The sequence below is a fragment of the Bos indicus x Bos taurus genome, chromosome 22 (genome assembly GCF_003369695.1).
Source record: "Bos indicus x Bos taurus breed Angus x Brahman F1 hybrid chromosome 22, Bos_hybrid_MaternalHap_v2.0, whole genome shotgun sequence".
NCBI classification, from domain to species: Eukaryota; Metazoa; Chordata; class Mammalia; order Artiodactyla; family Bovidae; genus Bos; species Bos indicus x Bos taurus.
Genome location: NC_040097.1, coordinates 21,654,679 through 21,676,550, shown reverse-complemented (window position 1 = coordinate 21,676,550; position 21,872 = coordinate 21,654,679). Strand labels below are relative to the sequence as shown.

General features: G+C 47.0%; 1 protein-coding gene across 3 annotated transcripts in view; it reads right to left on the bottom strand.

The window, feature by feature from the left end:
- Positions 1-21,872, bottom strand: part of PTPRG (protein tyrosine phosphatase, receptor type G) — a 775,368-nt gene that overhangs the window by 93,750 nt on the left and 659,746 nt on the right. For all 3 annotated transcript variants that reach the window (XM_027522433.1, XM_027522432.1, XM_027522435.1), the window contains exons 9-12: positions 21,407-21,591; positions 18,348-18,456; positions 13,440-13,489; positions 10,868-11,630 (exon numbers count right to left, since the gene is read on the bottom strand). In XM_027522433.1, the coding sequence (XP_027378234.1) occupies positions 10,868-11,630; positions 13,440-13,489; positions 18,348-18,456; positions 21,407-21,591 (1,107 nt within the window). The remainder of the gene's footprint in view (positions 1-10,867; positions 11,631-13,439; positions 13,490-18,347; positions 18,457-21,406; positions 21,592-21,872) is intronic.

The following is a 21,872-nucleotide window of genomic DNA, read 5'->3' as shown; positions in this document are numbered from 1 at the left end:
TTCCCCTGGTGACAGCATGGTCCTCCATGAGTGGCCTCCCCGACCCCATCGTCTCCTGCTACTCATCTCTGCTGCAATGGGATCCAGCCACATCCACCCATCCAGTGACCAGCTGGGCCATGATCCCACCTTTCAACCTCTGACCCTGCTGAGCTCATTGTCCGGGAGCACTGCTCCATCCTATCCCTGGAAGCTCCTCCTGATCCCTCAGTCCTGGCTCAGGTGCAGGGATCACCTCCTCTGTGAAGCCTCCCGAAACCCTCGGTCTGTGCTCTCTGGAAGGCGCAGTAGAGATTACAGGTTTGAACCCTGGCTCTGCCACTTTCTACATGACCTCTAATTGATAACTGGCATCACTTGGGGCCTGGAGTTCTTCATCTATAAAATGGGGAGACAAGAATCTATTTCCCTGATGTGGCGGGAAAACTCAAGACACAAGCAGAGTGCTTAGAGGTGTGCCTGGCATTGAGCAAAAACTAAATAAATCCTCTAATCTTCGCTATGGTGATCGTCATCATGCACTTTTCTTACGGCACATGTAAGTTCAAGCGCTCTCTTATTTCTTACTGTAAGGTCCCGCAGAGCAGGCCGATGGTCTCCGTATAGAACAGTAATAAAGCTCTGTCTCTTCCTAGTCATGCAACACTTGGGGAGTTACTTAAGCTCTTTGGGCATCAGTTTTGCCATCTGTAAGTGGAAATAATGATACTTCCCACTACAATGGGGTGGGAGGGGGGTGTGACAATTACATGAGTTAATTTGATAAAACCCTTAGCGTGCTGCCTGGCTCCCATAAGCACCTACTTAACATTATCACCTGTGACGACCATCATCACCACCACCACCCTCTCCCTCTTCAGCACCCTAGCATAGCACCAGGCAGATGCAGAGCACTCGTCAGGTGTCTGCAGAATCTGAATCCCCTGTAATATACGAGGGCACGCATGGCAATCACAAGAACCTCGGGTGGGTTCTGGGGGCATTGGCAGTGGGGGCAGCCTGTGAGGTGACCACCAGAGAAGAGCCAGAACTTCAAAGTCTGTCCTAAGACTAGAGCTTCTTGCCATGCTTTAGGAAGAAACACTTGTCCTGTTGCCTGACTCAAGGTATGGCCCAGCAGGCCCTCAAAGGAGAAAGTGCCATCAAACAGTCAACTACTAGAAACTAACTCAGAACACATAACCTGCCACCTGAGCTGGGTCTATACTTCCTCCCCTACCCTCGGTCTCCCAACAATCTTCCCCACGCCAAGGCCCCAAACACTAGACCATACTACTGACTTTTCAGAGAAACCAAGGTCCTGCCCTCCAGGATTGCAAATTCTGACTACAAATCCTGCCTCATGCCTTTTTCACTCTGTGACTTTGGGTAAGTGACTGTCTCTGAGCCTCTGGTCGCTCCTCTATCAAAGGGAAACAAGAGGACAACACTCACCTCTGGAGGGACTTAGGGGAATTAAATAAAATAACCTATGCAAAGCAGACTATGCTAGATGCAAAAGGAAATCATGGGGCTTCTTTTTCAAAATTACTGAAGAGTTTCAAGAGGTGACAGCAGAACATAAATGTAAACACAGGGCCTTCTGAGCACAGGGCTGTGTGACTGCAAAGGTTGCATCCTCAGAAAGACGGCCCTGAGCAGCCAAGCATTCAGCCCAGTACCTGCATCCAGAGAACAGTGGTTCTTCTCTTCCTTTCAACCAGGCGACACTGCTGACTTTGATAAAATTAGATGCTCCCAACTGTTAGGAGTAGAAAGTACCCTGATGCTGGGAAAGATCGAAGGCAGGAGGAGAAGGGAATGATACAAGATGAGATGGTTGGATGGCATCACCAACTCAATGGACATGAATTTGAGCAAACTCTGGGAGACAATGAAGGAGAGGGAGGTCTGGCATGCTGTAGTCTATGAAGTTGCAAAGAGTCAGACATGACTGAGTGGGTGAACAGTTAGGAGCAGCTCACTTGTATTTAGAGCCTCACTTGTAACCCAGCTACCTCCTGAACGGTCTAGCAGAGCCCAGCTGCCCAGCTCCAGGAGAGTCTGCCTCTCTTTGTGATGCCTGAACCCTGACACCAGGACAAGTGCAGGATTGCTGGGTTAACATGGCACCTTCTTGCCCCCATCTCTGATCTGTCCAGTTGCTTTGGTCTTACTAGCAGGACCAGCCCAGCCATTCCTGCCTGCCATGGACAGTGTGAACTGGCAGCCCATAGATGTGTGGGTTGGCACCCCTTCCCCTGGGAATTATTACTTAAATTGAGAGGCAGGTGCCAAGATTTCATAAACAATAGAGTTCAGCAAAAAATCAAAATCAAAAATTAAAAAAAAAAACAAAAAAACTATCCAAAATCTCCCATATCACATATCTGAATTCCCAGATGGCAAACATCAGCTGGAAGCAAGGCGCATACTCTCTAAGACAAGCTATGGCTCACTCGTTTGCCACAGTCCTCACCACTCCCTAACACAACATAAGACCTGCTTTCTTTATCCCTGGGTCCAGTGGCCAGCTCCCTCTGGCCAGTCGAATTCCAATCTGCAATATGGCACTCTGACGCAAGGAAGCAGCAGAAATGCACACGCATGCACACCTTATCACATGATAATGCTTTTGTAAAAGCCTTATCATCAAAAGCAAAAAGCATGGTTTAACAAAACTCCTGACCAGGATTCTGAAAACATCAACTTGACTCAAGAGAGAGGCTGTACCAGGCAGCTTTCCCAATTCAGCTTTTATCCTGAAAGTGATTTTAGTTTTCAACCAATGAGAAGTGAGTCAGATTGTTGCTCCATCTTTACAGCATGGGCCATTCCCCTTTGTGAACCTAGAACCCTTTCATACTCTTTCCAGGGCTGCGTCTTGCTGTTCTGTGTAAAAGGATAAAAATGGGAAGCGGGTATCGATTTATGCCCCCTTCTCCTCCCATGGATGTGACGTGCAGATAAGGGGCTGCTAGGAGGGTCAGAAGATGTCAGGCCAGGCAGGCCTGGGACTCAGAGAATGATTTAGTTTCAGAAACATCTTCCAGTGGAAACGTAGAGCAAAATGCTAATATATAATCTTTGTTGAGCATTTGTGTGTGGAGGGCGGGGGAGGGTGAATGACCTCCCCACAGATCATCTTCCTTTTTTATTTCAGCATCCACAAGAATCTGAATAAACTGCTTCCATTCTGCTTTCTCAAAAAAAAAAAAAAAAAGAAAAGAAAAACAGTTTTCAGTGGCATATGTCATCACTGAATTAATGCTGTTTGCCTTTTACTGGCTTGGCTCTCATCCCAGTAGAAGCAAATAAAAACGGAGTACAATGTACTATAAATGCTACAGGCAGGGAAATATCAGATGGACCCGTAGGAGACGCCTCCTACCCTGCAGGAAGGGCTCAACTTCTGCTTCGGGACAAGAACCTCTATGTGGTCAATACTGAAAGGGGCTTGGATCCCGACAGGCCACTCTCAGGGGCTGGGGAAAGGTGGATTTGGTCACATTTCAAGGGAGATTGAGAGCAGGACAACCTGCACACTCAAAATCTATAGCTGGGTTTAAGTCACAAAAAACTAGACTGTGTTTGTTTGGATAATGCCACTCCTTCAAAACCAGCTGCAGCTATGAATTATGGTGCTACTTAAAAAAAAAAATAGTGTTAAAACACACATAAAAGTTACCATCTTTACCATCTCCAGGAGTACAGCTCAGTAGGGTTAACCATATCACAGTGTTGCTCAAGTGATTTCAAAGAATCTATTTTTCATCTATAAAATTGCAACTCTGTACCAATGAAATGACAATTCCCATCAGCCCCAGCCCCTGGCAACCACCATTCACCATTCAACTTTCTGTATGACCTGACTACTCTAGGTAACTCATGTAAGTGGCCTCGTGTGTGTGTGTGTGTGTGTGCACGCGCACGTGTGTGTGTTTTGTGACTGGCTCAAGGTTCATCTATGTTGTAGCCCTGTGACAGGGTTTCCTTCCTTTTTAAAGCTGAATGACATTCCACTCTGAATATACCACATTTTGTTTATCTATTCATCAGTCATCGGACATGTGGCTTGTTTCCATTCCTTGGAAACTTGGCCACTATAAATAACACTGCTAGGAACATGACAGTTCAAATCTCTCTTCAAGACCCAACTCTCAATCCTTTTGGGTAAATACCCAGGAATAGGATTCCTGGATCATACGGCAATTCTATGTTTAATTTTATTAAGAACTTCCATACTGTTTCCTAAGTGGCTACACCATTTTACATTCCCCTCAACAGGGCACAAAAGTCTTCGTTTTGCCACATCTTCAACAACACTTGTTGTTTTCTATTTTGTTTTTCGAGTTTTGCGCTAGCACCCCTAACAGTTGTAAAGTAAAAAGAAAGCTGCTTTTCTATAGGGCCGCAAAACTTGTCTTTATTTTCTGAAGCCCTGGCATTAGCTAAACTGCTGTTGAAGAGACATGACTGAGTCACAACTACATATACTCTCTTGCAACGGGACATGGGTTTCATGTTCCCATGACCGTGTCTGAGCTCGATTTACAGCATCCATCATGTCTCTCCATTTACATCACGACTAGGAGTTGCCATCAATAAGCCCCCTTACCATTTCTCACAGAGCTCAGACTCAAAACAATGCAAGTGTCACCTGTACTTCAATAAGGCGTTGGAACACTGAAGGCACTTGGTAAATCCCAATTTAATTCAAGTTCCATAAACACAGCAGGTCCTGGGTCCCAATCTACTGGAAATCACCACCATAGATGCTTCACTGCAACATCATGTGTCTCTGCCATTAACCAGGACTCATGCCAGACACACAGCCCCTTACCCCCGGATCCTTTGCTCCAGCCTCTCTGAAAATCTGCTTGTTCTCGGTGAGGTCTGGTTTCCTACATCAAGAGGTATACAATCTGTCCTAGTCTCGGGATCACTGAGTGAGAGACAGAAACTTCCAAGGACCCAGACACTTTCTAGGAGGAAACGAAACCACACTGGTGCCTTCAGGGCACCCAAGCTAGTTCTTCTCAACACTTGTGGGAAAATCAGTCAGGAGCCGGGGCAAGCCATATGACGTAGAAGAGTTCTCCCCACAAAAGGAGCCTGAGCAACAAAACCAGGAAGGCTGGAAACTGCGACGACAGTCCGTACAAGATCCTGGTCTGATTACTTTAAATAAAGCATGCAGGGACTTCCCTGGTGGGCCAGTGGCTAGGACTCTGTGCACCTGTGCAAGGGGCCCAGGTTCGACCCCCTGGTCAGGGAACTAGATCCCACATGCCACGAGCAAGAGTTCGCAAGCCACAACTGAACATTCTGCACAACACAAGGAAGGTTGCAGATCCCACGCACTGCAGCTAAGACCCAGCAGAGCCAAAAAGCCAACCAAACAAAGCATGAAGCATCTCCCCCCATGAATCCCAGCTGAATTTCAGTCATGACGTCTGCTCTGTATTCATGAGCCTGTATTGCTACTTATTTCTGACCTTAAATTACCTCCTATTTTTTCCTCCCAAGTAAACATCTTTGAAAAGGAACTTTATGTTAACCTATAAATCTGAGTTTCTCCACCATGGCATTATGGACATTTTGGACTAAGAAATTCTTTGTTGTGGGACTGGTCTGTGTCTTGGGATGTTCAGCAGTATCCTTGGTCTCTTCCCATTACATGTTAGGAGCAGGTCCTGCTTCAGTCATGATAACCGAAAACGTTTCCAGATATTGCCAAATATCCCTGTGAGGAAAGGGAACACGCTCATCTCTAGGTGACCTTGAGAGTCTGTGCCAAAAGTGAAAAAATGGTTTCTTTTTACAAGGACACATTCAAATATTCACTTAATAATTAATAATTCATTTGAATTATTTGCCCACTTGGCGAATAAGCCCCAAGGGCAGGAAGCCAGCAGCACCAGGTGGGTTCAGGGCCTGTGTCTGACCCCCCGTCTCGCCATGCCTTGCTCAGGCAAATTCCTTAACCTTTGAGCCTTGGTTTCCTCAGGCTCCCAGGTGATGCTAGTGGGAGAGAACCTGCCTGCCAATGCAGGAGATTTAACAGACACCAGTTCAATCTCTGGGTTGGGAAGATCCCCTAGGGGAGGGAATGGCAATCCGCTCCAGTCTTCTTGCCTGGAGAATGGACAGAGAAGCCTAGTGGGCTACAGTCCATAGGGTTGCAAGGAGTTGGATACAACTGAAGCGACTCAGCATGCACGCCTCAGTTTTCCCACTGGTTTAAGGGCCACAAAGACAGCAGAGGCCCCCTGGGGTTGTGTAGAATAAGTGACATCACATTTTGGCTTTTAGCGCACACATCACCAGCATGGAACAAATATTAAGCAGCGATGCAATTGTTTCTAAAGATTTTCAAGCTGGGTTTCCTTAGAGTGTAAGTGTTCCCAAGAGGTACTCAAGATTTGCCCAAGGGAGAGAGGTGACTGGATCTTAGCACCCTCGACTCTGAGTCAGAGCAGGAAAGCAGCCCCAAGTCTCTGGCTCACTGAGTCTACTGCAGATTTACGTGTGTGCTCAGCTGCTTCAGTCATGTCCTTTTGATTCTCTGTGATCCCATGGACTGTAGCCTGCCAGGTCCCTCTGTCCACGGAATTCTCCAAGCAAGAATACTGGAGTGGGCTGCCATGCCCTCCTCCAGGGAATCTTCCCGATCCACAGATCGAACCTCAGTCTCCTGCATTACAGGCAGATTCTTTATCACTGGACCACCAGGGAAGCCCATTCCTAGCTCAGGGTTAGGACCAAAGTCAGTCAAAGGCAAGATCTGGTCTGGAGACTGTACTCTCCAGACCCCTGAACTGGAGGAGGCACTCAGCCAGCTTTCAGTGAATGAGTGTTTACATAATGGGGCTCTGAGCAAGATGCAGTCTGAAAAAGGAGTTTCCCAGGTATGAGGAAAAAAAAGGGAAAACCCCAGCATTAAATGATGAGTTTGTAGACTGTGCCCACCCTGAGATGCTACTGCTGGGGCATGCTGTGTACCCCAAGAACACTGTATTGCATCAACTGGCCTCTGGGGGTGTCTTCACCACATCTGGGCCGTGGCTGCTGAGGGAGGGACCCTGGCTGTTACCTGCCTGATTCCTGTATGTGTCTGAACTGGCCCCTTTCTTCTAGAGAATCGTTCTCTGTTCTTCCCTGCAAGTTAATACTGAAGATACTATTCATAGGATTTTTTGAAAAGATGTTATCAAACATCAAGGGGATTTAAATAAGCCTTTTGGAGATGCTGGTAAAAAATAACACAATTTGTTTAACGTTAATGCTTTTTTTGAAGAGACTAAATATCGACTGTAAGAATTGTTTTTAACACGAAGAAAAAATAAATGTGGAACAGATTTACACAAATGTACATCCAGAGTCTTTAAAAGAAGTCGCCACTAACATTAAAATGATGGGGATTTCGTTTAAAAAAATAAACACCAAGCTGGAGGAGGCAGATGGAGAAATGGGCAAGATGGATCGAGGCAAAGTGAGACCTTGGGGGTCATGCACAACATGGGGTTTTACCCTCAAGTTACTTATATCTTTTATTAACCAACGGGCACACATGCATTTGCCTTCAGTCTTGCCTAGCATCAAGGTCTTTTCCAATGAGTCAGCTGGCCATCAGGTGGCCAAAGTATCGGAAGGCACAAGGGGAAGAGAGTGGTGGAGGATGAGGTGGCTGGACAGCATCACCGATTCAATGGACGTGACCGACAAATGGGCAATGGGCTAATTCCGGGAGACAGTGAGGGACAGGGAGGCCTGGTGTGCTGCAGTCCATGGGGTCGCAGAGAGTCAGACATGACTGAGCAACACACACACACATTTCTGTGTAAAGCCACAGGGGTCAACAAATGATAGCCTGCTGATCAAATCATGCCCACTGCCTGTTTTTGAAAACTGAGTTTTACCAGAACTCAAATCACGTCCGCCCATTTGTGGGGTCTTTCAGGCTGCTTATATGCCACCTTGCAAAGAGGTATAGTTGCAACAAAGATTTACAGTCCACAAAGCTGGAAATGTTTGCTCTCTGGCTGTGTGCAGAAAAAGTTTGCTCATCTCTGGCTTAACCAAGCCCCACCACCACTCTCAAATTGGAACTACCTGAAATTCTAAAGGAAGATCCCTCTGACTTTGGGAAGAAGTGGACGCTCCCATTGAGATGAAGGTGGAAAGGTAGAAGCTCTGCTTTACCAGTGTTGGGGGCAGACTGGAGTTTCTGGAGATTGTTTCTAGTGCCAGCTCATTGGGGACCACAGTCTCCGCCTGCTCTTCAAAGTTTCAGGATGACTGCTGGAGACCTGCAAGGGGCTGCCTCATAGTCGCTCTTGCTGTCCTGTGGATCTCAGGCTGCGTGAAGCTCCTCTTCCCGTGTCACTGACAAGAAGGGTGGCTCCGTTTATCTGCACTAAGGGCTCTAGTTATGCCCACCTTACAGGTGAGGATGCTGAGCAAAAGACTGGCCTGAAGACCCTGTGAGAATAAAGGGCAGAGCCTCCTAGGAGGATCTGACTCCACAAGCTACTCTGCCAAGATCGTGGACACTCAGATGCGTGCAGGGTTGAAGCTGGAGACTCACAGGTTCTGCATCTGAAGGCAGAAACCTCCACAGGTTTTACCAATTGTTTCTGCTCCCCTCTCCCTGGAACCAGCAACTTGACTGCCACTGCAAGGACTCATTTCCGCTCACCTGGACTGAATCCCAGGCCCCCACCCGCACCAGTCTCTCAAACTGCCAAAGCTTCAAGCTCTTCTCTTGGAGAGCTTTTCAGGAGTGTGGACAAAGAAATGTTTAAGAGGAGCCAGCTCGGAAGGCTACTTTGCCAGAGCCCCTAGCCTGCAAGCGTAACTGTTCAAGCCTGAAAATCAATTCCAGGTCCACTGCTTGTCTGTGGAGAAACCACACTGGTCCAAGCTGCCTCAGTCATCACCTCCTAACTCAACTTCCTGTGTCCATTCCTGCCTCCCTAAACGTCCACAGAGAGGCTGAAATGACTTTCTGGAAAAGTTCATCAGATGAGTAACTCTGCTGGGGAAATCCACCACTGGTTTTTCACACTGCTTAGAACCCAAGCCTCAGCATGGCTGACAAGCTCCTTTCTGAATTGAGCTCTGCTCTAACTCATCCTGCATCCCTGATCTCGGGGGTCCAGACATGCTGGCCCTCTGATGGCTCCCTGACTGATCCAAATTAGCCCCCACTTTAGGATCTCTGGACCTGCTGCTCCTATAGCCCACAATGTTCTTCCATGAGTCACTGCCTAGCTAGCTTCTCACTACCGGGGTCTCCACTCAAATGCCGTTCCCTTGACCACTGGATGAAAACTGTCCCTGACCCCAACTCCAGCACTTGATGGCAATGTATTCATTTACTGGAACACTCTCAAGCTTTTCCATTAGAACATAAACCTCAGGAGAACACAAGCCTGACTAGATCTAGAGTCTATTCCCAACGCCTAGTCCAGTGCCTGGTATTAAGTGGGCACCTCACAAGTATCTCTTTTAATATCTCCAAATGCAAGAAATCCAACTTTTCCACATCAATTCCTGTAGGGAATGTCACTGCTCCTGCAGGAAGAGCTGCAAACAGCTTCCCAAGTGGCTTGGTATTTCCTTTCCTTGATTCTTAGAGGGCCACTCTGCACCTTCCCCTAAAACTGGGACAAAGTGAGCAGCACCCGCAGCAGACCCACACTTCAAAACATGAGTCCATACCATCTTTAAGGAGGAACGTAATTCAAAACATGAAAATTTATTCTAAGTTGTATCTTAACATACGAGGTCTCAGCTTTAGATGAATTTTAATGTTTACAAGTGCAAAAGCAAATAAATATTTACCAGTTGCTTTTTTTTTTTGCACTCTTATAACTCCACAACAGCTTAGACGCAAAAAAAAAAAAAAGAAAGAAAAAAAATTGTTACTAAACATCTTGTAGTCTGGCAAAAGAGAGACTTTCTTATTAAGAAAACCCCCACAACAATAACAACCCCTCATGTTCAGGACTCCCTTGTAAAAACTACCAGGATGTTTCAATAAGATGTGAGCATAGGACAGAACCACAAAATCACCCCTGGCCAGGATGATGGGGATCATGTCCTCCCCGAGGAGGGCAGACCAGCTGTGCCCTGGAGTCATCATCCATAAAACGCACAATTCCGAGCAAATGGGGCACTATTTCACAAGCTGGGATGAGCGAATCCCAGTTCTCCCCACGCTGGAGGTTCTCACCCCTGTAGTTTTAATATAAAGTCACTTCCCCCGAGTGGCCGTTGGTGGTTAAAATAGCTCCTTGCCCTCTTCCTGATTCTTTTCTTTGACACCACCCTATTTCTTTCCTTCACACACAGTCTCCACCAACTGTTAGCTAGGTTTCTGGCTTGCCCATGGATCTGCTTGCTTGCTTTCCAACCTCTCTATTTCCTAACTTCCCTGGTTCGGGCTCCTCTTTTCCCCTGTGAGCTTCAAGCCGCAGGCATCATGCTCACCTCAGTCAGCACCCCGGCAAGCGACTGGCACCGATCAGGCAGCCCAGAAACACAGGGGCTGCGTAAGAGCCTAAGCAAAGAAATCGGAAAGAATACATTTCTCAAGATGGATGTCTTTTTCCATCATGTACTTCACGGTATGGCCGAAGTGCCTGGAGTTACTTAAGCAAGTCGACTTTACCAGGAAGCAAGTATGAAGGCAAGACTTAGTCGAGCCACTTTAATAGAAGAGGTGATTTTTATCAGAAGAAAATATTAAGAGACACACACACGCACACAATTCCAGGAATACTAAGCACTCTCTGGATCTTCCCTCTCTGCTCTCAAATATTTCTTCAAGGGTAAGACTGTTCACACCAGCTTGAGGGCTCAGGGGAGGGGCGGCGCTTACCTGGGTTAACAGTGATGAACCTGCTGTCCTCGGGAAACCGGTCCCCTGGGGGCACGGGCTTCCTGGATGGCATCTCGGGCCTCGCAGGATCACTGTCTTCGTCCTGCTCCTCTGTGACTGTGGGGGGCACTTGGGTGGGGGTGACCGAGAGGGGGTCCAGGGCGTCCTGGGGCCGGGCGGTGGGGATGGCAGTGCGGGCCCGCTCGCGCCCGGATGTAGTCTGATGCGCGCCCTCCTGGGCAGCGGTGCCGGGGGCCGAGGGCGCAGCGGTGGGCTGGGTGTGGTTGCGCGCCCGCGGGGCGTGGGTCACCCCACTCCGCTCCTTCTTCTCGGAGTCCTTCTCGCCTTCCTCCTCGTGCTCCCGCTCGCCGTCCTCGCTCTCGCTCTTCTCGTCCTTTTCGCTCTCCTCCGCGCCCTCGCCGTCCTTGCTGGGCGCTGAATCGCCGTCGGCGCCCGGGCTGGCCAAGGCCTCGGTCGTGGCCAGGACGGGTCTGCCGGCCTGCTTGCTGGCCGAGGCGGCCGTAGGCAGGCGCGTGGGCCACACAGTGCTGGGGAAGGAGGAGATGCCGCCGCCGCTGAAGCCCAGGCCGGCCAGGAGCGTGCTGGTGACCACGGAGGCCACGGTCGCCTGGCTGCCGCTGGACGATGGGCCCATCCCAGTCGCCATGGAGACAAAGGAGAAGGGGATGCCGGAGGATGTCCAGGTGGAAGAGCCTGAGCTGATGGGGGCCATGTCAGCTGAAGAGGCCGGCGATGCTGTGGGCTTGAAGGGGTTGCCCAGGGAGGTGGGGGGAAGAGAGGGAGGAAGACAAAGCAGAGTGTCAGTCACTGGGATTGGGAACCAGGCCCTGGATGCGACCCCCCAAAGGCTTCCACTCATCTTCACCTTTATTCTCAGAGTCTCCCAAAGGCTGGTGCCAAAGCTGACAACAGGCCATCTGTGGCTGATCATCACCGCTCTTCATGTTTTTATAATTACTTAAAATTTGTAACCTATGTCTTGAACCCAACTTCAACTTTTCACTGATATTGCTCAGGAGGAGGAGGCTAAGTGGCAAAAAAGTAAGCAGCATTCATGCTGCTGGGTTCTCTGCCCACCTGGGAAACCCTGTCTGAAAGGCAAACATCAAATAAGCAATACCCGGGCAACACTGGACAGTCACGCGTTGCTGGGTGACACTGGAGGAGGCAGGAGCTCTTGCATTCACTGCGGCACTGTGGGCAACTCGCAGCCCTGAGGTCTACAGAAGCTCCAGGATCCGGCCGCACATCTTAAAGTGAGGAAGTGGATGGACAGAGGACAGTGGCCGCTACATGTCTGCAGTGGCCAGATCAGAAGTCGGGCCGCGCTCTACACTGCAGGCCTTGGGAGCCGGTTTACACCCACATCCCTGGGTCGGGTGCTGTACACCTGCCATATCTGATTTCAGACTCTTCAGATTTAATCATAGCAAAATACATGCTTGTATAGATGACAGTAAGAGTTCCATTTAAAAAGCTCCAACTATGTGCCTGGGCATCCCAGGCTCTCCCAGGGACACACATGGACATCACCCCACTTTACAGGTGAGGAAAATGGGGCACAGAGAGGTTAAGCAGCAGAGGTGCGGCTGACTAGGAACAAGTCTCAGCTCATTCTTCCCATCCTACTCAATCAGGCTTCATGGGGGGACTGTATTTGCACATGGTATCTTACAAAAATAAGTGCTGCTCTGACTTATTCGTTTATTTTTAGTTCTTGAAACCTCATATGAAGAATCCAGAATTCCATCCCATCATTTATGTAGTTAAAAGTAATACAGCCAGAACCACTTAGATTTCACTACTGTCTCATCAAATTTCAGTTTGAAAAGTCTATAGTTTAAATGATGATCAAGTTAGCAAATGATGAGTTATTAAGGTGGTGAATGAAATGCCAGGTGCCACCCCCGAGAAGGCACTGGAGACAGAGCAGTCAGACAGCCTGGCTTGAGCATGATACCTCACTTGCTCTCTGGGAGATGCTGGGCACATTAACTCACTGAACCTCCACTTCTTCATCCATAAAATGGGAGTCATAGTAATACCAAACTTGTGGGATGCCGTGAGGGGTAAATAAACTAATACTCTGTGCCTGAAACCCAGGAAAAACTTAATATATTGTAGGATTTGTTAGTACCAACACTGCAATTATTATTACAAGTATTAGTTGTACTAGAAAGGAGAAAACGTAGATACTGAGGCTCCAGACATGTGCAAATTCATATAACTTTGGTCAAATAACAACCTTTCAATCTTAGCCTGTCCCTACTCCTTTGCATTATTACATCCTATGATCTCACAAATTATAAACCATTAAAAATTTTTATCTTGACAAAAGTAATACAGTATAACACTGCTGGCTTAACTCTGTTGCACAGCTTTTTAAAATAATGCACTGTACTGAATTATATGGAGTGTGTAATTTATTCAGTTTTTTAACTAATTCTCATTGAGCAGTTTGACAACATCATACTGCCACCTTGCGGTGACAGTTCTAAATGCATGCATATTACCAACCAGCCATGACAAAGCAATTACATTCTCTACTTACCACTCCTGTTTTGACAATTCTGGTCCCTTGGAATATTCGAGTGGTATTAGCTGAGAAGCAAAGAAATTATACTGTAAACAGCAGAACTTTCTTGTTGTTGTTCCAACAAAACTGTACTTACCTACACAAATCTGAAAAACATAATTTTTACATGTTATAAATACTCTTCATTTTTTTACCCCCTAACTATCATAAAATGTGAAACCCTTCTCAGTTTGTGAGTCATCAAAAAACATGCAGATGGCCGTATCTGGCCATATCTGTGGGTCATAGTTTCTGACTCTTGTCTTAAGCTCTTAGTTTAAAACTTTACAAAATTGTAATCATTTTCTTAGTTGAAATAAAACTTACATACAGCAAAATGCACAAATCTTCAGTGTAGAGGCAAATTAATTTTTTACTGCTGTATAACTCGCCCTTATATTAAAATACAGACATTCTCCAGCATCCCAGAGGTTTGTACATGCCTCCACAGAGGTGCTCTCACGACCGCTCTGACCTTTGTCAACATTCTGTGTTTTTGAACTTCATAGTATTCCATTGTTACTCTCTATTGTCTTTTTTTTTTTTGGTGATAATGTCTTATATTATCCTTTCAGGGACTATAATATGCATCTTAAACTTATTACAGTTTACCTTAAACTAGTACTTTTTATCTCTTCCTAAAAAAATGTAACAACTGTAATCTATTTGTCAGACTCACTTTTTGTGCTGATCTCAAAACAATAGCCCTATATAAAATAAACATTTGCTTCCCATACATACATGGCATTGAGAAAGGTACAAAAAACCCACTAAATTCCCAAATAAATAACATTTGTATCTGCTGGAGTTTTTACCTAAATTAGAAGTGGGGCAAGTACTCGAACTATTTTTTATTTGCCCTGCAAACTAAAAAAAAAAAAAACAAAAAACGAATTCACTGTCAACATTTTAAACAGCAGCTTTAACCTGAAAATCCCAATTTCCTCCTCATCCTGAAGAAAAATTGCAATTTTTGGCAAAACTGAGTTCACCTTCCTACAGGGCCATATTTGGCAGGGGCTAAGGGTCCATCACCCCCTTTCAAAGGGCACCTCTCCAGTTTTCCATGTGGTCCTGCCTCATTTGTATGTGGTTCCCTGCTGGGCCACAGGGCATCTACATTTGCACCCCGCAACTTAACGATATATTCACTTTGCTCAGCTGGAAAGTGAAACGTGTGAAGAGACAACTGTGGGGAATAGACTGATCTACACGTCAATACAACCAGGTCAGATGAGGCAGCCCAGGAAGCAAACAGTCCTTGCCTGGCACTAAATATAACCTCCCACCATCAGTGAGCTGCTTCGGGATCAATACTGTGCTGCCTCAGACAGGTATACACACCTCCCTTTGTTAACACAGGAAGAAAGCTTCCTAAGAGATCTGCTTTTCCTGCCCTTTACAAAGGCCTTAATTTAAGGCCAACAAACTCAGTGGCCACTCCATCACTGTGCCTGTTTTCATTGATCTTGAACAATTCCCATTGGGGTCAGTGCTAGTCATGATGACTAGGAAGCTTCTACTGGGCCTTTCAGATCACCAGTCCATCGGCCTGGTGGAATTCAGGGATGGGGGGAAAAGGAGACACATGTCTCCACTGAGCTGTCAGGGAGATGTAGCTGCTTCTTGCAAGAGGAACGGAAGCTTGGAGTCTCAGCTCTATTTAGCAGGACCATCCTGTGTCTCTGTCTATGACTGAAGTGGGATATTTCCCTGCTGCCTTACAGTTGCTGGAGCTATTTTGAAGTATCATTTATGTTCACTGCTACTCAGAAATCACCATCACTAACAGACCCACCACTTGTCATTTAATACTTTCATAAAAGAAGTGCAGCAATGACTACGTTGCCGATTTGCGTGTTTAAAATATTTTGACAACTGTATCTAAGTGTAATTGGTTTCCTTTCCTATGTATTTTAATTATTTATTTTAAACCATTCTGAGAGAGGATCTGATGGCTTGGCCAGGCTGCCTGATGGGTCTGTGACTCAAAGAGAAGGCTTACAAGCCCTTATTTTCCATGACTGCTGAGACCTGCAAAAAAACTTTTGAACACTTGGCAATCGATCTTTCGAGCTGTTTGTTGAAGACCCAGGATACAGGATAATATTTATGCTTTGGGGTGGTCTGTCGTTGTGTATAAATGACTGGGCTTTGGAATAAGAAACTGGACTCTGCTTAGTAATCAAATGATTTTTTGGGGGGGAGGGGGGGACAAGTTACTCAATTGCTCAGAACATCATTTCCCCCTCTAGAAAATAACGTCTGCATTACAAGCTGCCATGAGGTCAGATGAGATGACTTAGGGCCAAACACTCTGTAACTGGGAACCACTCCACAGACAATGATCACCATTATTATGATCATACTTACTACAGTAAGGTAAGCATAACTTATTTATTATGTTATCCAGGACATAAATATTGTGTTATTTACTATGTGCTGTGCTTTGTCGCTTCAGTTGTGTCCAACTCTTTGTGACCCCTTGGACCACAGACTGCCAGGCTTCTGTGTCCATGGGATGTTCCAGGCAAGAACACTGGAGTGGGTTGCCATTTTCTCTTTCAGGGGATCTTCCCAACCCAGGGATGAAACCTGTGTGTCCTGCATCTCCTGCACTGCAGGTGGATTCTTTACCACTGAGCCACCGGGGAAACCCATTATTTACTGTAACAATGAAAATATTCCACATGGCTTTCTCATGCTGCCAAATTAGAGGCAAACTTTATCAAGGGGAAACCTAATTATTCTTAATAAAGTGCCCATGAAATTCCCTATGTTTCTTTCTTTCCCTTTTAACAGTCAACTCTTAAAAGTTGATCTGTTTTGAACTTTGGCCTCTACTGCTCACAAGCTCCTAGCTGGCTCATCAGAAAAGGTGTGCTAGCTGCCCTGCAGAGTTCATTTTTCCACTGCCCACTGGAAGGTGCAGGGAAGATCCTAAGGCCACTGTATGTCCCTTGGTCAACATGCAGGGACAAACACTGGTACAGAAAATGAGTGAATGCACGTCCACCCCTGAGCAAGGGAAGTCTTCAGGCAAGGAGGCACTGCCATCTTTAAGGAGTCACTGTGGTCAGACATTTTAACTATTCCGTGCTCGGAATTTATAGCTGATGAGGCTTTTGGGAACTGCATTATATTACAAACATTTCATTTTTCAAAGTCTGTGCAGAAGCCAGTGAGCTCAGGGGCCTATTAATCAGGAAAGGCGGTTTTGCAGATTCCGGGTTCCTAGTTAGAGCGCATGGGCGGCCTAATCATGATTTATGTGCCCAAAGTTGCCAGGCCCCGACCTCAGCAAGCGCGCGCGCTCTGGCTTCCCCTGATGTCTCCTGTGGGCTGGCCCACACAGACCTGGCCTTGGCCTGTGGACTCTCCTTAACACAAGCAGATGGGCCCGTACATTCAGGTGGACACACAGTGAGTGCGATTTACTCGTGAAAAAAATACAGCCATGCTAATTTCAAGTAGTTTAAACAGAAGGATGAGCTGATGTGAATGTCAGCAAAGGCTCTTTCAATACTAGATGCAAACCTGCAAAGCTAGAAGGGATCCTTGGAGGGAATCTCAGCTGAAGGGGTTCCTACTCTGGGTTCATCACATATTATCTTTTATACTAAGCCTCACACTAAGGGGATACTGAGCATTGGTTCTAGGCTCTGTGCTAATTACGTAACATGAATCACCCTGTCACTTGACAAGGGCCCCATGAGGGCAGTACTCTCCTAACTACCACCTTCAGACTGTGAAATTGCAGCTTAGAGACAGTCAACATTTTCAGAGTCACAGAAAGATCACGTGGCAGCCAAGACTCAACTTGAGGCTCTCATGTCAGGGCCCCGGCCCTGAGTCAGCAACTTCTCCATCTCTCATTGCATGCCTGGTACCTGAGCCGTCTGGTTCAAATTCAGATTCCTGGGCCTCATCCTCTGAGAGTCTGAGATGATTAGTCTGGGAGGGGCCCGTGAATGTGCATTTTTCACAGGATTCCAGACAGTGAAGCCGGATCTACAGTCTACAGGTTTCTGAGACCCCGGAAGCTGTGACATGCAAACTTCTGGCATGTTCTAGGGAAAATGTCCAAAGCCTTCATCCCAGATACATAACTCACAAACGTTAAGCAGCACTGGCCTGGTTTGTGTCTTTGAAACTAAGGATCCAGGAAGTAAAGAACCTTCCCAGGGAGGACATCAGACAGGCAGAGCAAAGCCTGATGCCCTGGTCGCTCCGTCCACACTGGTCTCAGTGCACTTCACAAAACCAGGTCTGCCAACTACAGCCCACAGGCCAGCTGCCAATTTTTGTCAATCAAGTTTTACTGGAACCAAGACTGAGTTGATCGTGGGGCAAGTAAGACAGAGAATATCCTGTCTTCATGCAAAGTTTTGATTTTTTGCTGCTGTTCATGGGTATTTTACATTGATTTTGGTTTAAAAAATATTCCATTTAAAGATGACATCTTTAATGACATCTTGATGACAAAGTTTTTAAGTGCTTCTTTAAATTCTTCACCAAAGTGAATTCTCCTCTTGCTGTGCCCCAAAGCTGACCTGAAACATTCCACTAGACCCTAAATCAGCTAAAAATCCAAAGACAGTACTCCTCCACGTGACTAGGAGCTGATTCTATGATCTGACACAGTCGTAGACACATGCTCGGATCTCCATGGATGGAAAATGATGGTAATTGTAAAAAATAATCACTTCACCCTTCTTCCCCTCCTCTGGCCTGTGAAACCTCCCAGGCTTTTCAGGTGTGACTGCAAAACCCACACTGGTGTTTAGGCCAGGTTGGTAGTCTCATGTGCAAGTACCCGAACAGGAAAAAGGACAAAGCCCAAAGGAGAAGGGCTCAGGGCAGACGAGAAGGCCAGCTCCTCACCTTGGAAGAGCATGGTCTGGCTGAAGTCACTCCTCATGTCGTTGCGACACACGGCCTGGACCCGGAACAGGTAAAGGCTGTCAGGGGAGACGTGGCTGATGGTGGCTTTCTGCAGGGTGAGGAAAGGATAGGAGTGAGCTAGTGCTAAAGGCCAGAGCACACTGTACATTCGAAAGGCAAATGTAAAAGACTGTTAAGCATCACATGTAGGTTGCTGGGTACCATGGCAAAGCCCAACAAACACGACGCTTCCTCACTGACCAAAGGCTCCCACCGAAAGGAACAAGCGTTCAGAAGTAACCTCACCTGGGAATATGTTTTCAACACAAAAACATGTAGAGTAAGAGAAGGAATACCAGTCTCGACACAGATGCTGGACTCTGTCTTGGAGTGTGCCTTCAGCCCTGTTTGTACCCGTGAGGCTGGGACTTGTATCAGAACTGCTCTACCTTGTAAACGATAATGATTTACCATCTAGAATCATCAAGTGCACTGAATTTCCAGGGCCGTGCAGAGTTTAGAGCAGCCACAATGAAGTCTCTGTGTTACTGTTTCCTTGCAGTTTAAAGGCACTGTTGTACCTAGACCTTGGATAACACAAGGCACGAAGCCGGAAGAATACTTGACTGGAAGTCCGAGGACAAGAGATCTACCTGTGTCATGCCACTCACCAGCTGTGTGATTCTGAGTCAGCTGCTCACTGTCTTTTGGCCTCTGCTCCCTCCAGCTGTTAAGCAGAGAGAGTAAGATTTCCCTCGCAGGGTTCTTGTGAGGGCTGTACAACACAGGTCAAGCAAGCCTTGCACATTGGTAGTCCTCACCGCACAATAGAAACCATGCCCCTGGTCTAACACAGGGGTTGTAAGTGACAGCCCACAGCCCCAATCTGGCCCACTGTTTGTTTTTTGTAAATAAAGTTTTATTGGCACATGGACACACCCATTCATTTCCCTGTTGCTGTGGCAGCTTTCGCCCTTCAGTGGCAGAGTCGAGTAGTTGCCCATAGATGCCTTAAATCCTAAAATCTTAACTCTCTGATGACTCTTTCAAGAGAAAAGTTTCCCAATCCCTGGTCCCAAGTCAGGAGCCAAATCCAGATCCCCATCCCGCAAAGCTTTACTCCAAGAGACTTTTAAAAATCAGAAAATGGAAAATGCCTAAAAAGTTGGCAGGGCTTGCTTGCCCAAAGAAACAAATAGTAAAGGCAACTGATTTTTAGAGACTCCCTGATGTTGAAATGTCTCGTCACTGAGTTCTGGGCCAGGTCCAGAAAGCAGCTCTGGGAGCTTAACCACTGAGTGGGTTTCCCCCAAGGTAGCTATTGAAAACCTCTGCAGAGGCATTAACAAGTTACTGTGGCCATGCCTGCTGCCTGCTGCCTGGCAAAATGTATTCCTGGGTAGAGCGGGAGGTTGGGGTCCAGGTATTTCACTTTCAGCCTACCTTTTGGAAAAGGCAGGCAACAACACCTGTTCCCCAGGTTGGCAGTGAGGGTGTGTGTGTGTCGGGGGGATGCTGGCAAAAGCCAGGAAAATGCTTGGGAAATGTTTCTGGGCCACAAGAATCCTAAATTGGAGAAAAGCTTTGCTGCCACTAAGTCAGCACTCTCAACTTCTTGAGGAATTAAGAAAATTAATTTTGTGTGTCCCCAAAGAAAAGAACCACCCCTAGAAATCCTTATAAAAAAAGAACTTGCTGTCAAAGCATGTTTTTCTCTACATCTCTCTCTTTCTCTGAAACTCATTTATGCCTCAGTCTCTAAACCTGTGACCTCGTCTTCTGTGCAGAGCAAAAATCTTCGCTTCCTCTAAGCAGGGATTTATTAGAATTCACTCTGAGCCGGTATCTATTCATCTTTGCATGTTTAATTATCTCCCACTTAGTATAAGAAACCGAATAAGGGCCCAGCTAGTTTCTGCTGATTAACGCAAGCCCCCTCAGCTCAGAAAGAGAAACCTCCCTCCCGGACTTCTGGTCCTGACAAGAGAAAAGGTTAAAACATATCACAACCTAGGGTGCCTTTCAACAGATTCCTCTCCGATTTCATGAAGCTCATCATTCCCTAATGTGACCCAGATAACAACGTCTAGTGGGGAAATTGAAAATATAAATGGAAATGAAGTAAAAGAATCGTCATCTGAAGCAATACGAAAAGTATTATACTGTAAGTGATTGAACGGGCCCTGGGGACTCTGTATTGGGAAGAAAAAAAGCAGTAACAGTCATTAAGAATCCCACTCGGTGCTATTACATTTTTCATGTACATATACAATGATGGGCTTCATTATCCCAAAGACTTCTTTTGATTAACAATAAATGCCAGGCTTTCAAACCCAAATGTGTCGCTTTGAGTTTCTGGGCAAAGATGTAAAGACCAGCGCTTGTTGGAGTGATTGCTTTTCTAGGGGAAGAAGACTTGGCTTCTGCAAACATCTGTTCTCAAGGGCCTTGTTGGGGGCTGGCGACTAAATATTTATGCACATCTACGATGAAACACGGAACTGGGCACGTGTAGCTCAAAAGTGAAGTCAGGTATTACAGGGTCTGAGAGCCTGAGAACTGTGGTTAAATATGGCGTGGTCGCCGGGGTCTCGCAGGTAGAAGGCGTGAGGCAGATGAAATGTGACAGAAGGGAGCGGTGGGGACTGCAGAGGGTTGCCTGGTGGGGTTGACAAGAGAAGGAGTGGGGAAGAGGAGGGCAGAGGGCGAATGACTGCAGTAAAGTAGCAGCGAGTGCCTGGCCCCACTGTCCGGGGCATTTACAGTAACACTATCAGATGACGAGGGCTTCCTGACGTCTCTTTTTTAAATAATGAAAGAAAAAGCAGTCAGCTTTGAAGAGCCTAACTACAAGCAGATGAACTCTTCTTGGCGGTGTGGCCGGCAAGTGTAAGGGCGGGATGGAGCTCAAGCAGGCCTTGCAGTGCTGTCCACGGCAGTACCCGCTTCACCAGGAAGGCGGCACGCGGCTGGAATGTCGCAGAGGAAGCACCCCCGGACATGCACGGGGGCCCCCCTCATTGCTGTGGACGCCCCGACTCAGAACAAGGCGGTCTTACCAAGTCCTTGTCGCTGTCCTTGGTGAATGTCTTCTCCTTCTCGTCCTCGTTCTTGGTCCAGCTGTAGGACACCATGTAGTTCATGATGGGCGGGTGGTAGATGGTCTCCGGCTGACTCCAGGACACCTGCAGCGCGGTCTGGTTCAGCGGCTGCACCTTCATGTGGATGGGCGGGGAGCTGCAGACTGGACACAGACGGCCAAGCTCAGTGCCAAGCTCAGCGCCAAGTGGCACCACGGGCCCAATGCCCCGAGCTCCTGAAGGCCACAGCCGCGAAATGCTGGTGCGTGAGGACAGGGAGTAACCACACTCCCACCACTTAGATCCTCCCCCTGCTAACATTTTCCCACACCTGTTTTCCCTCTCTCCTCCTCTTTCTGTACACACACACACACAACACACAGACACACAACAGACACACCACACACAGACACACAACACATAGACAACACACATTTTCCTGCTT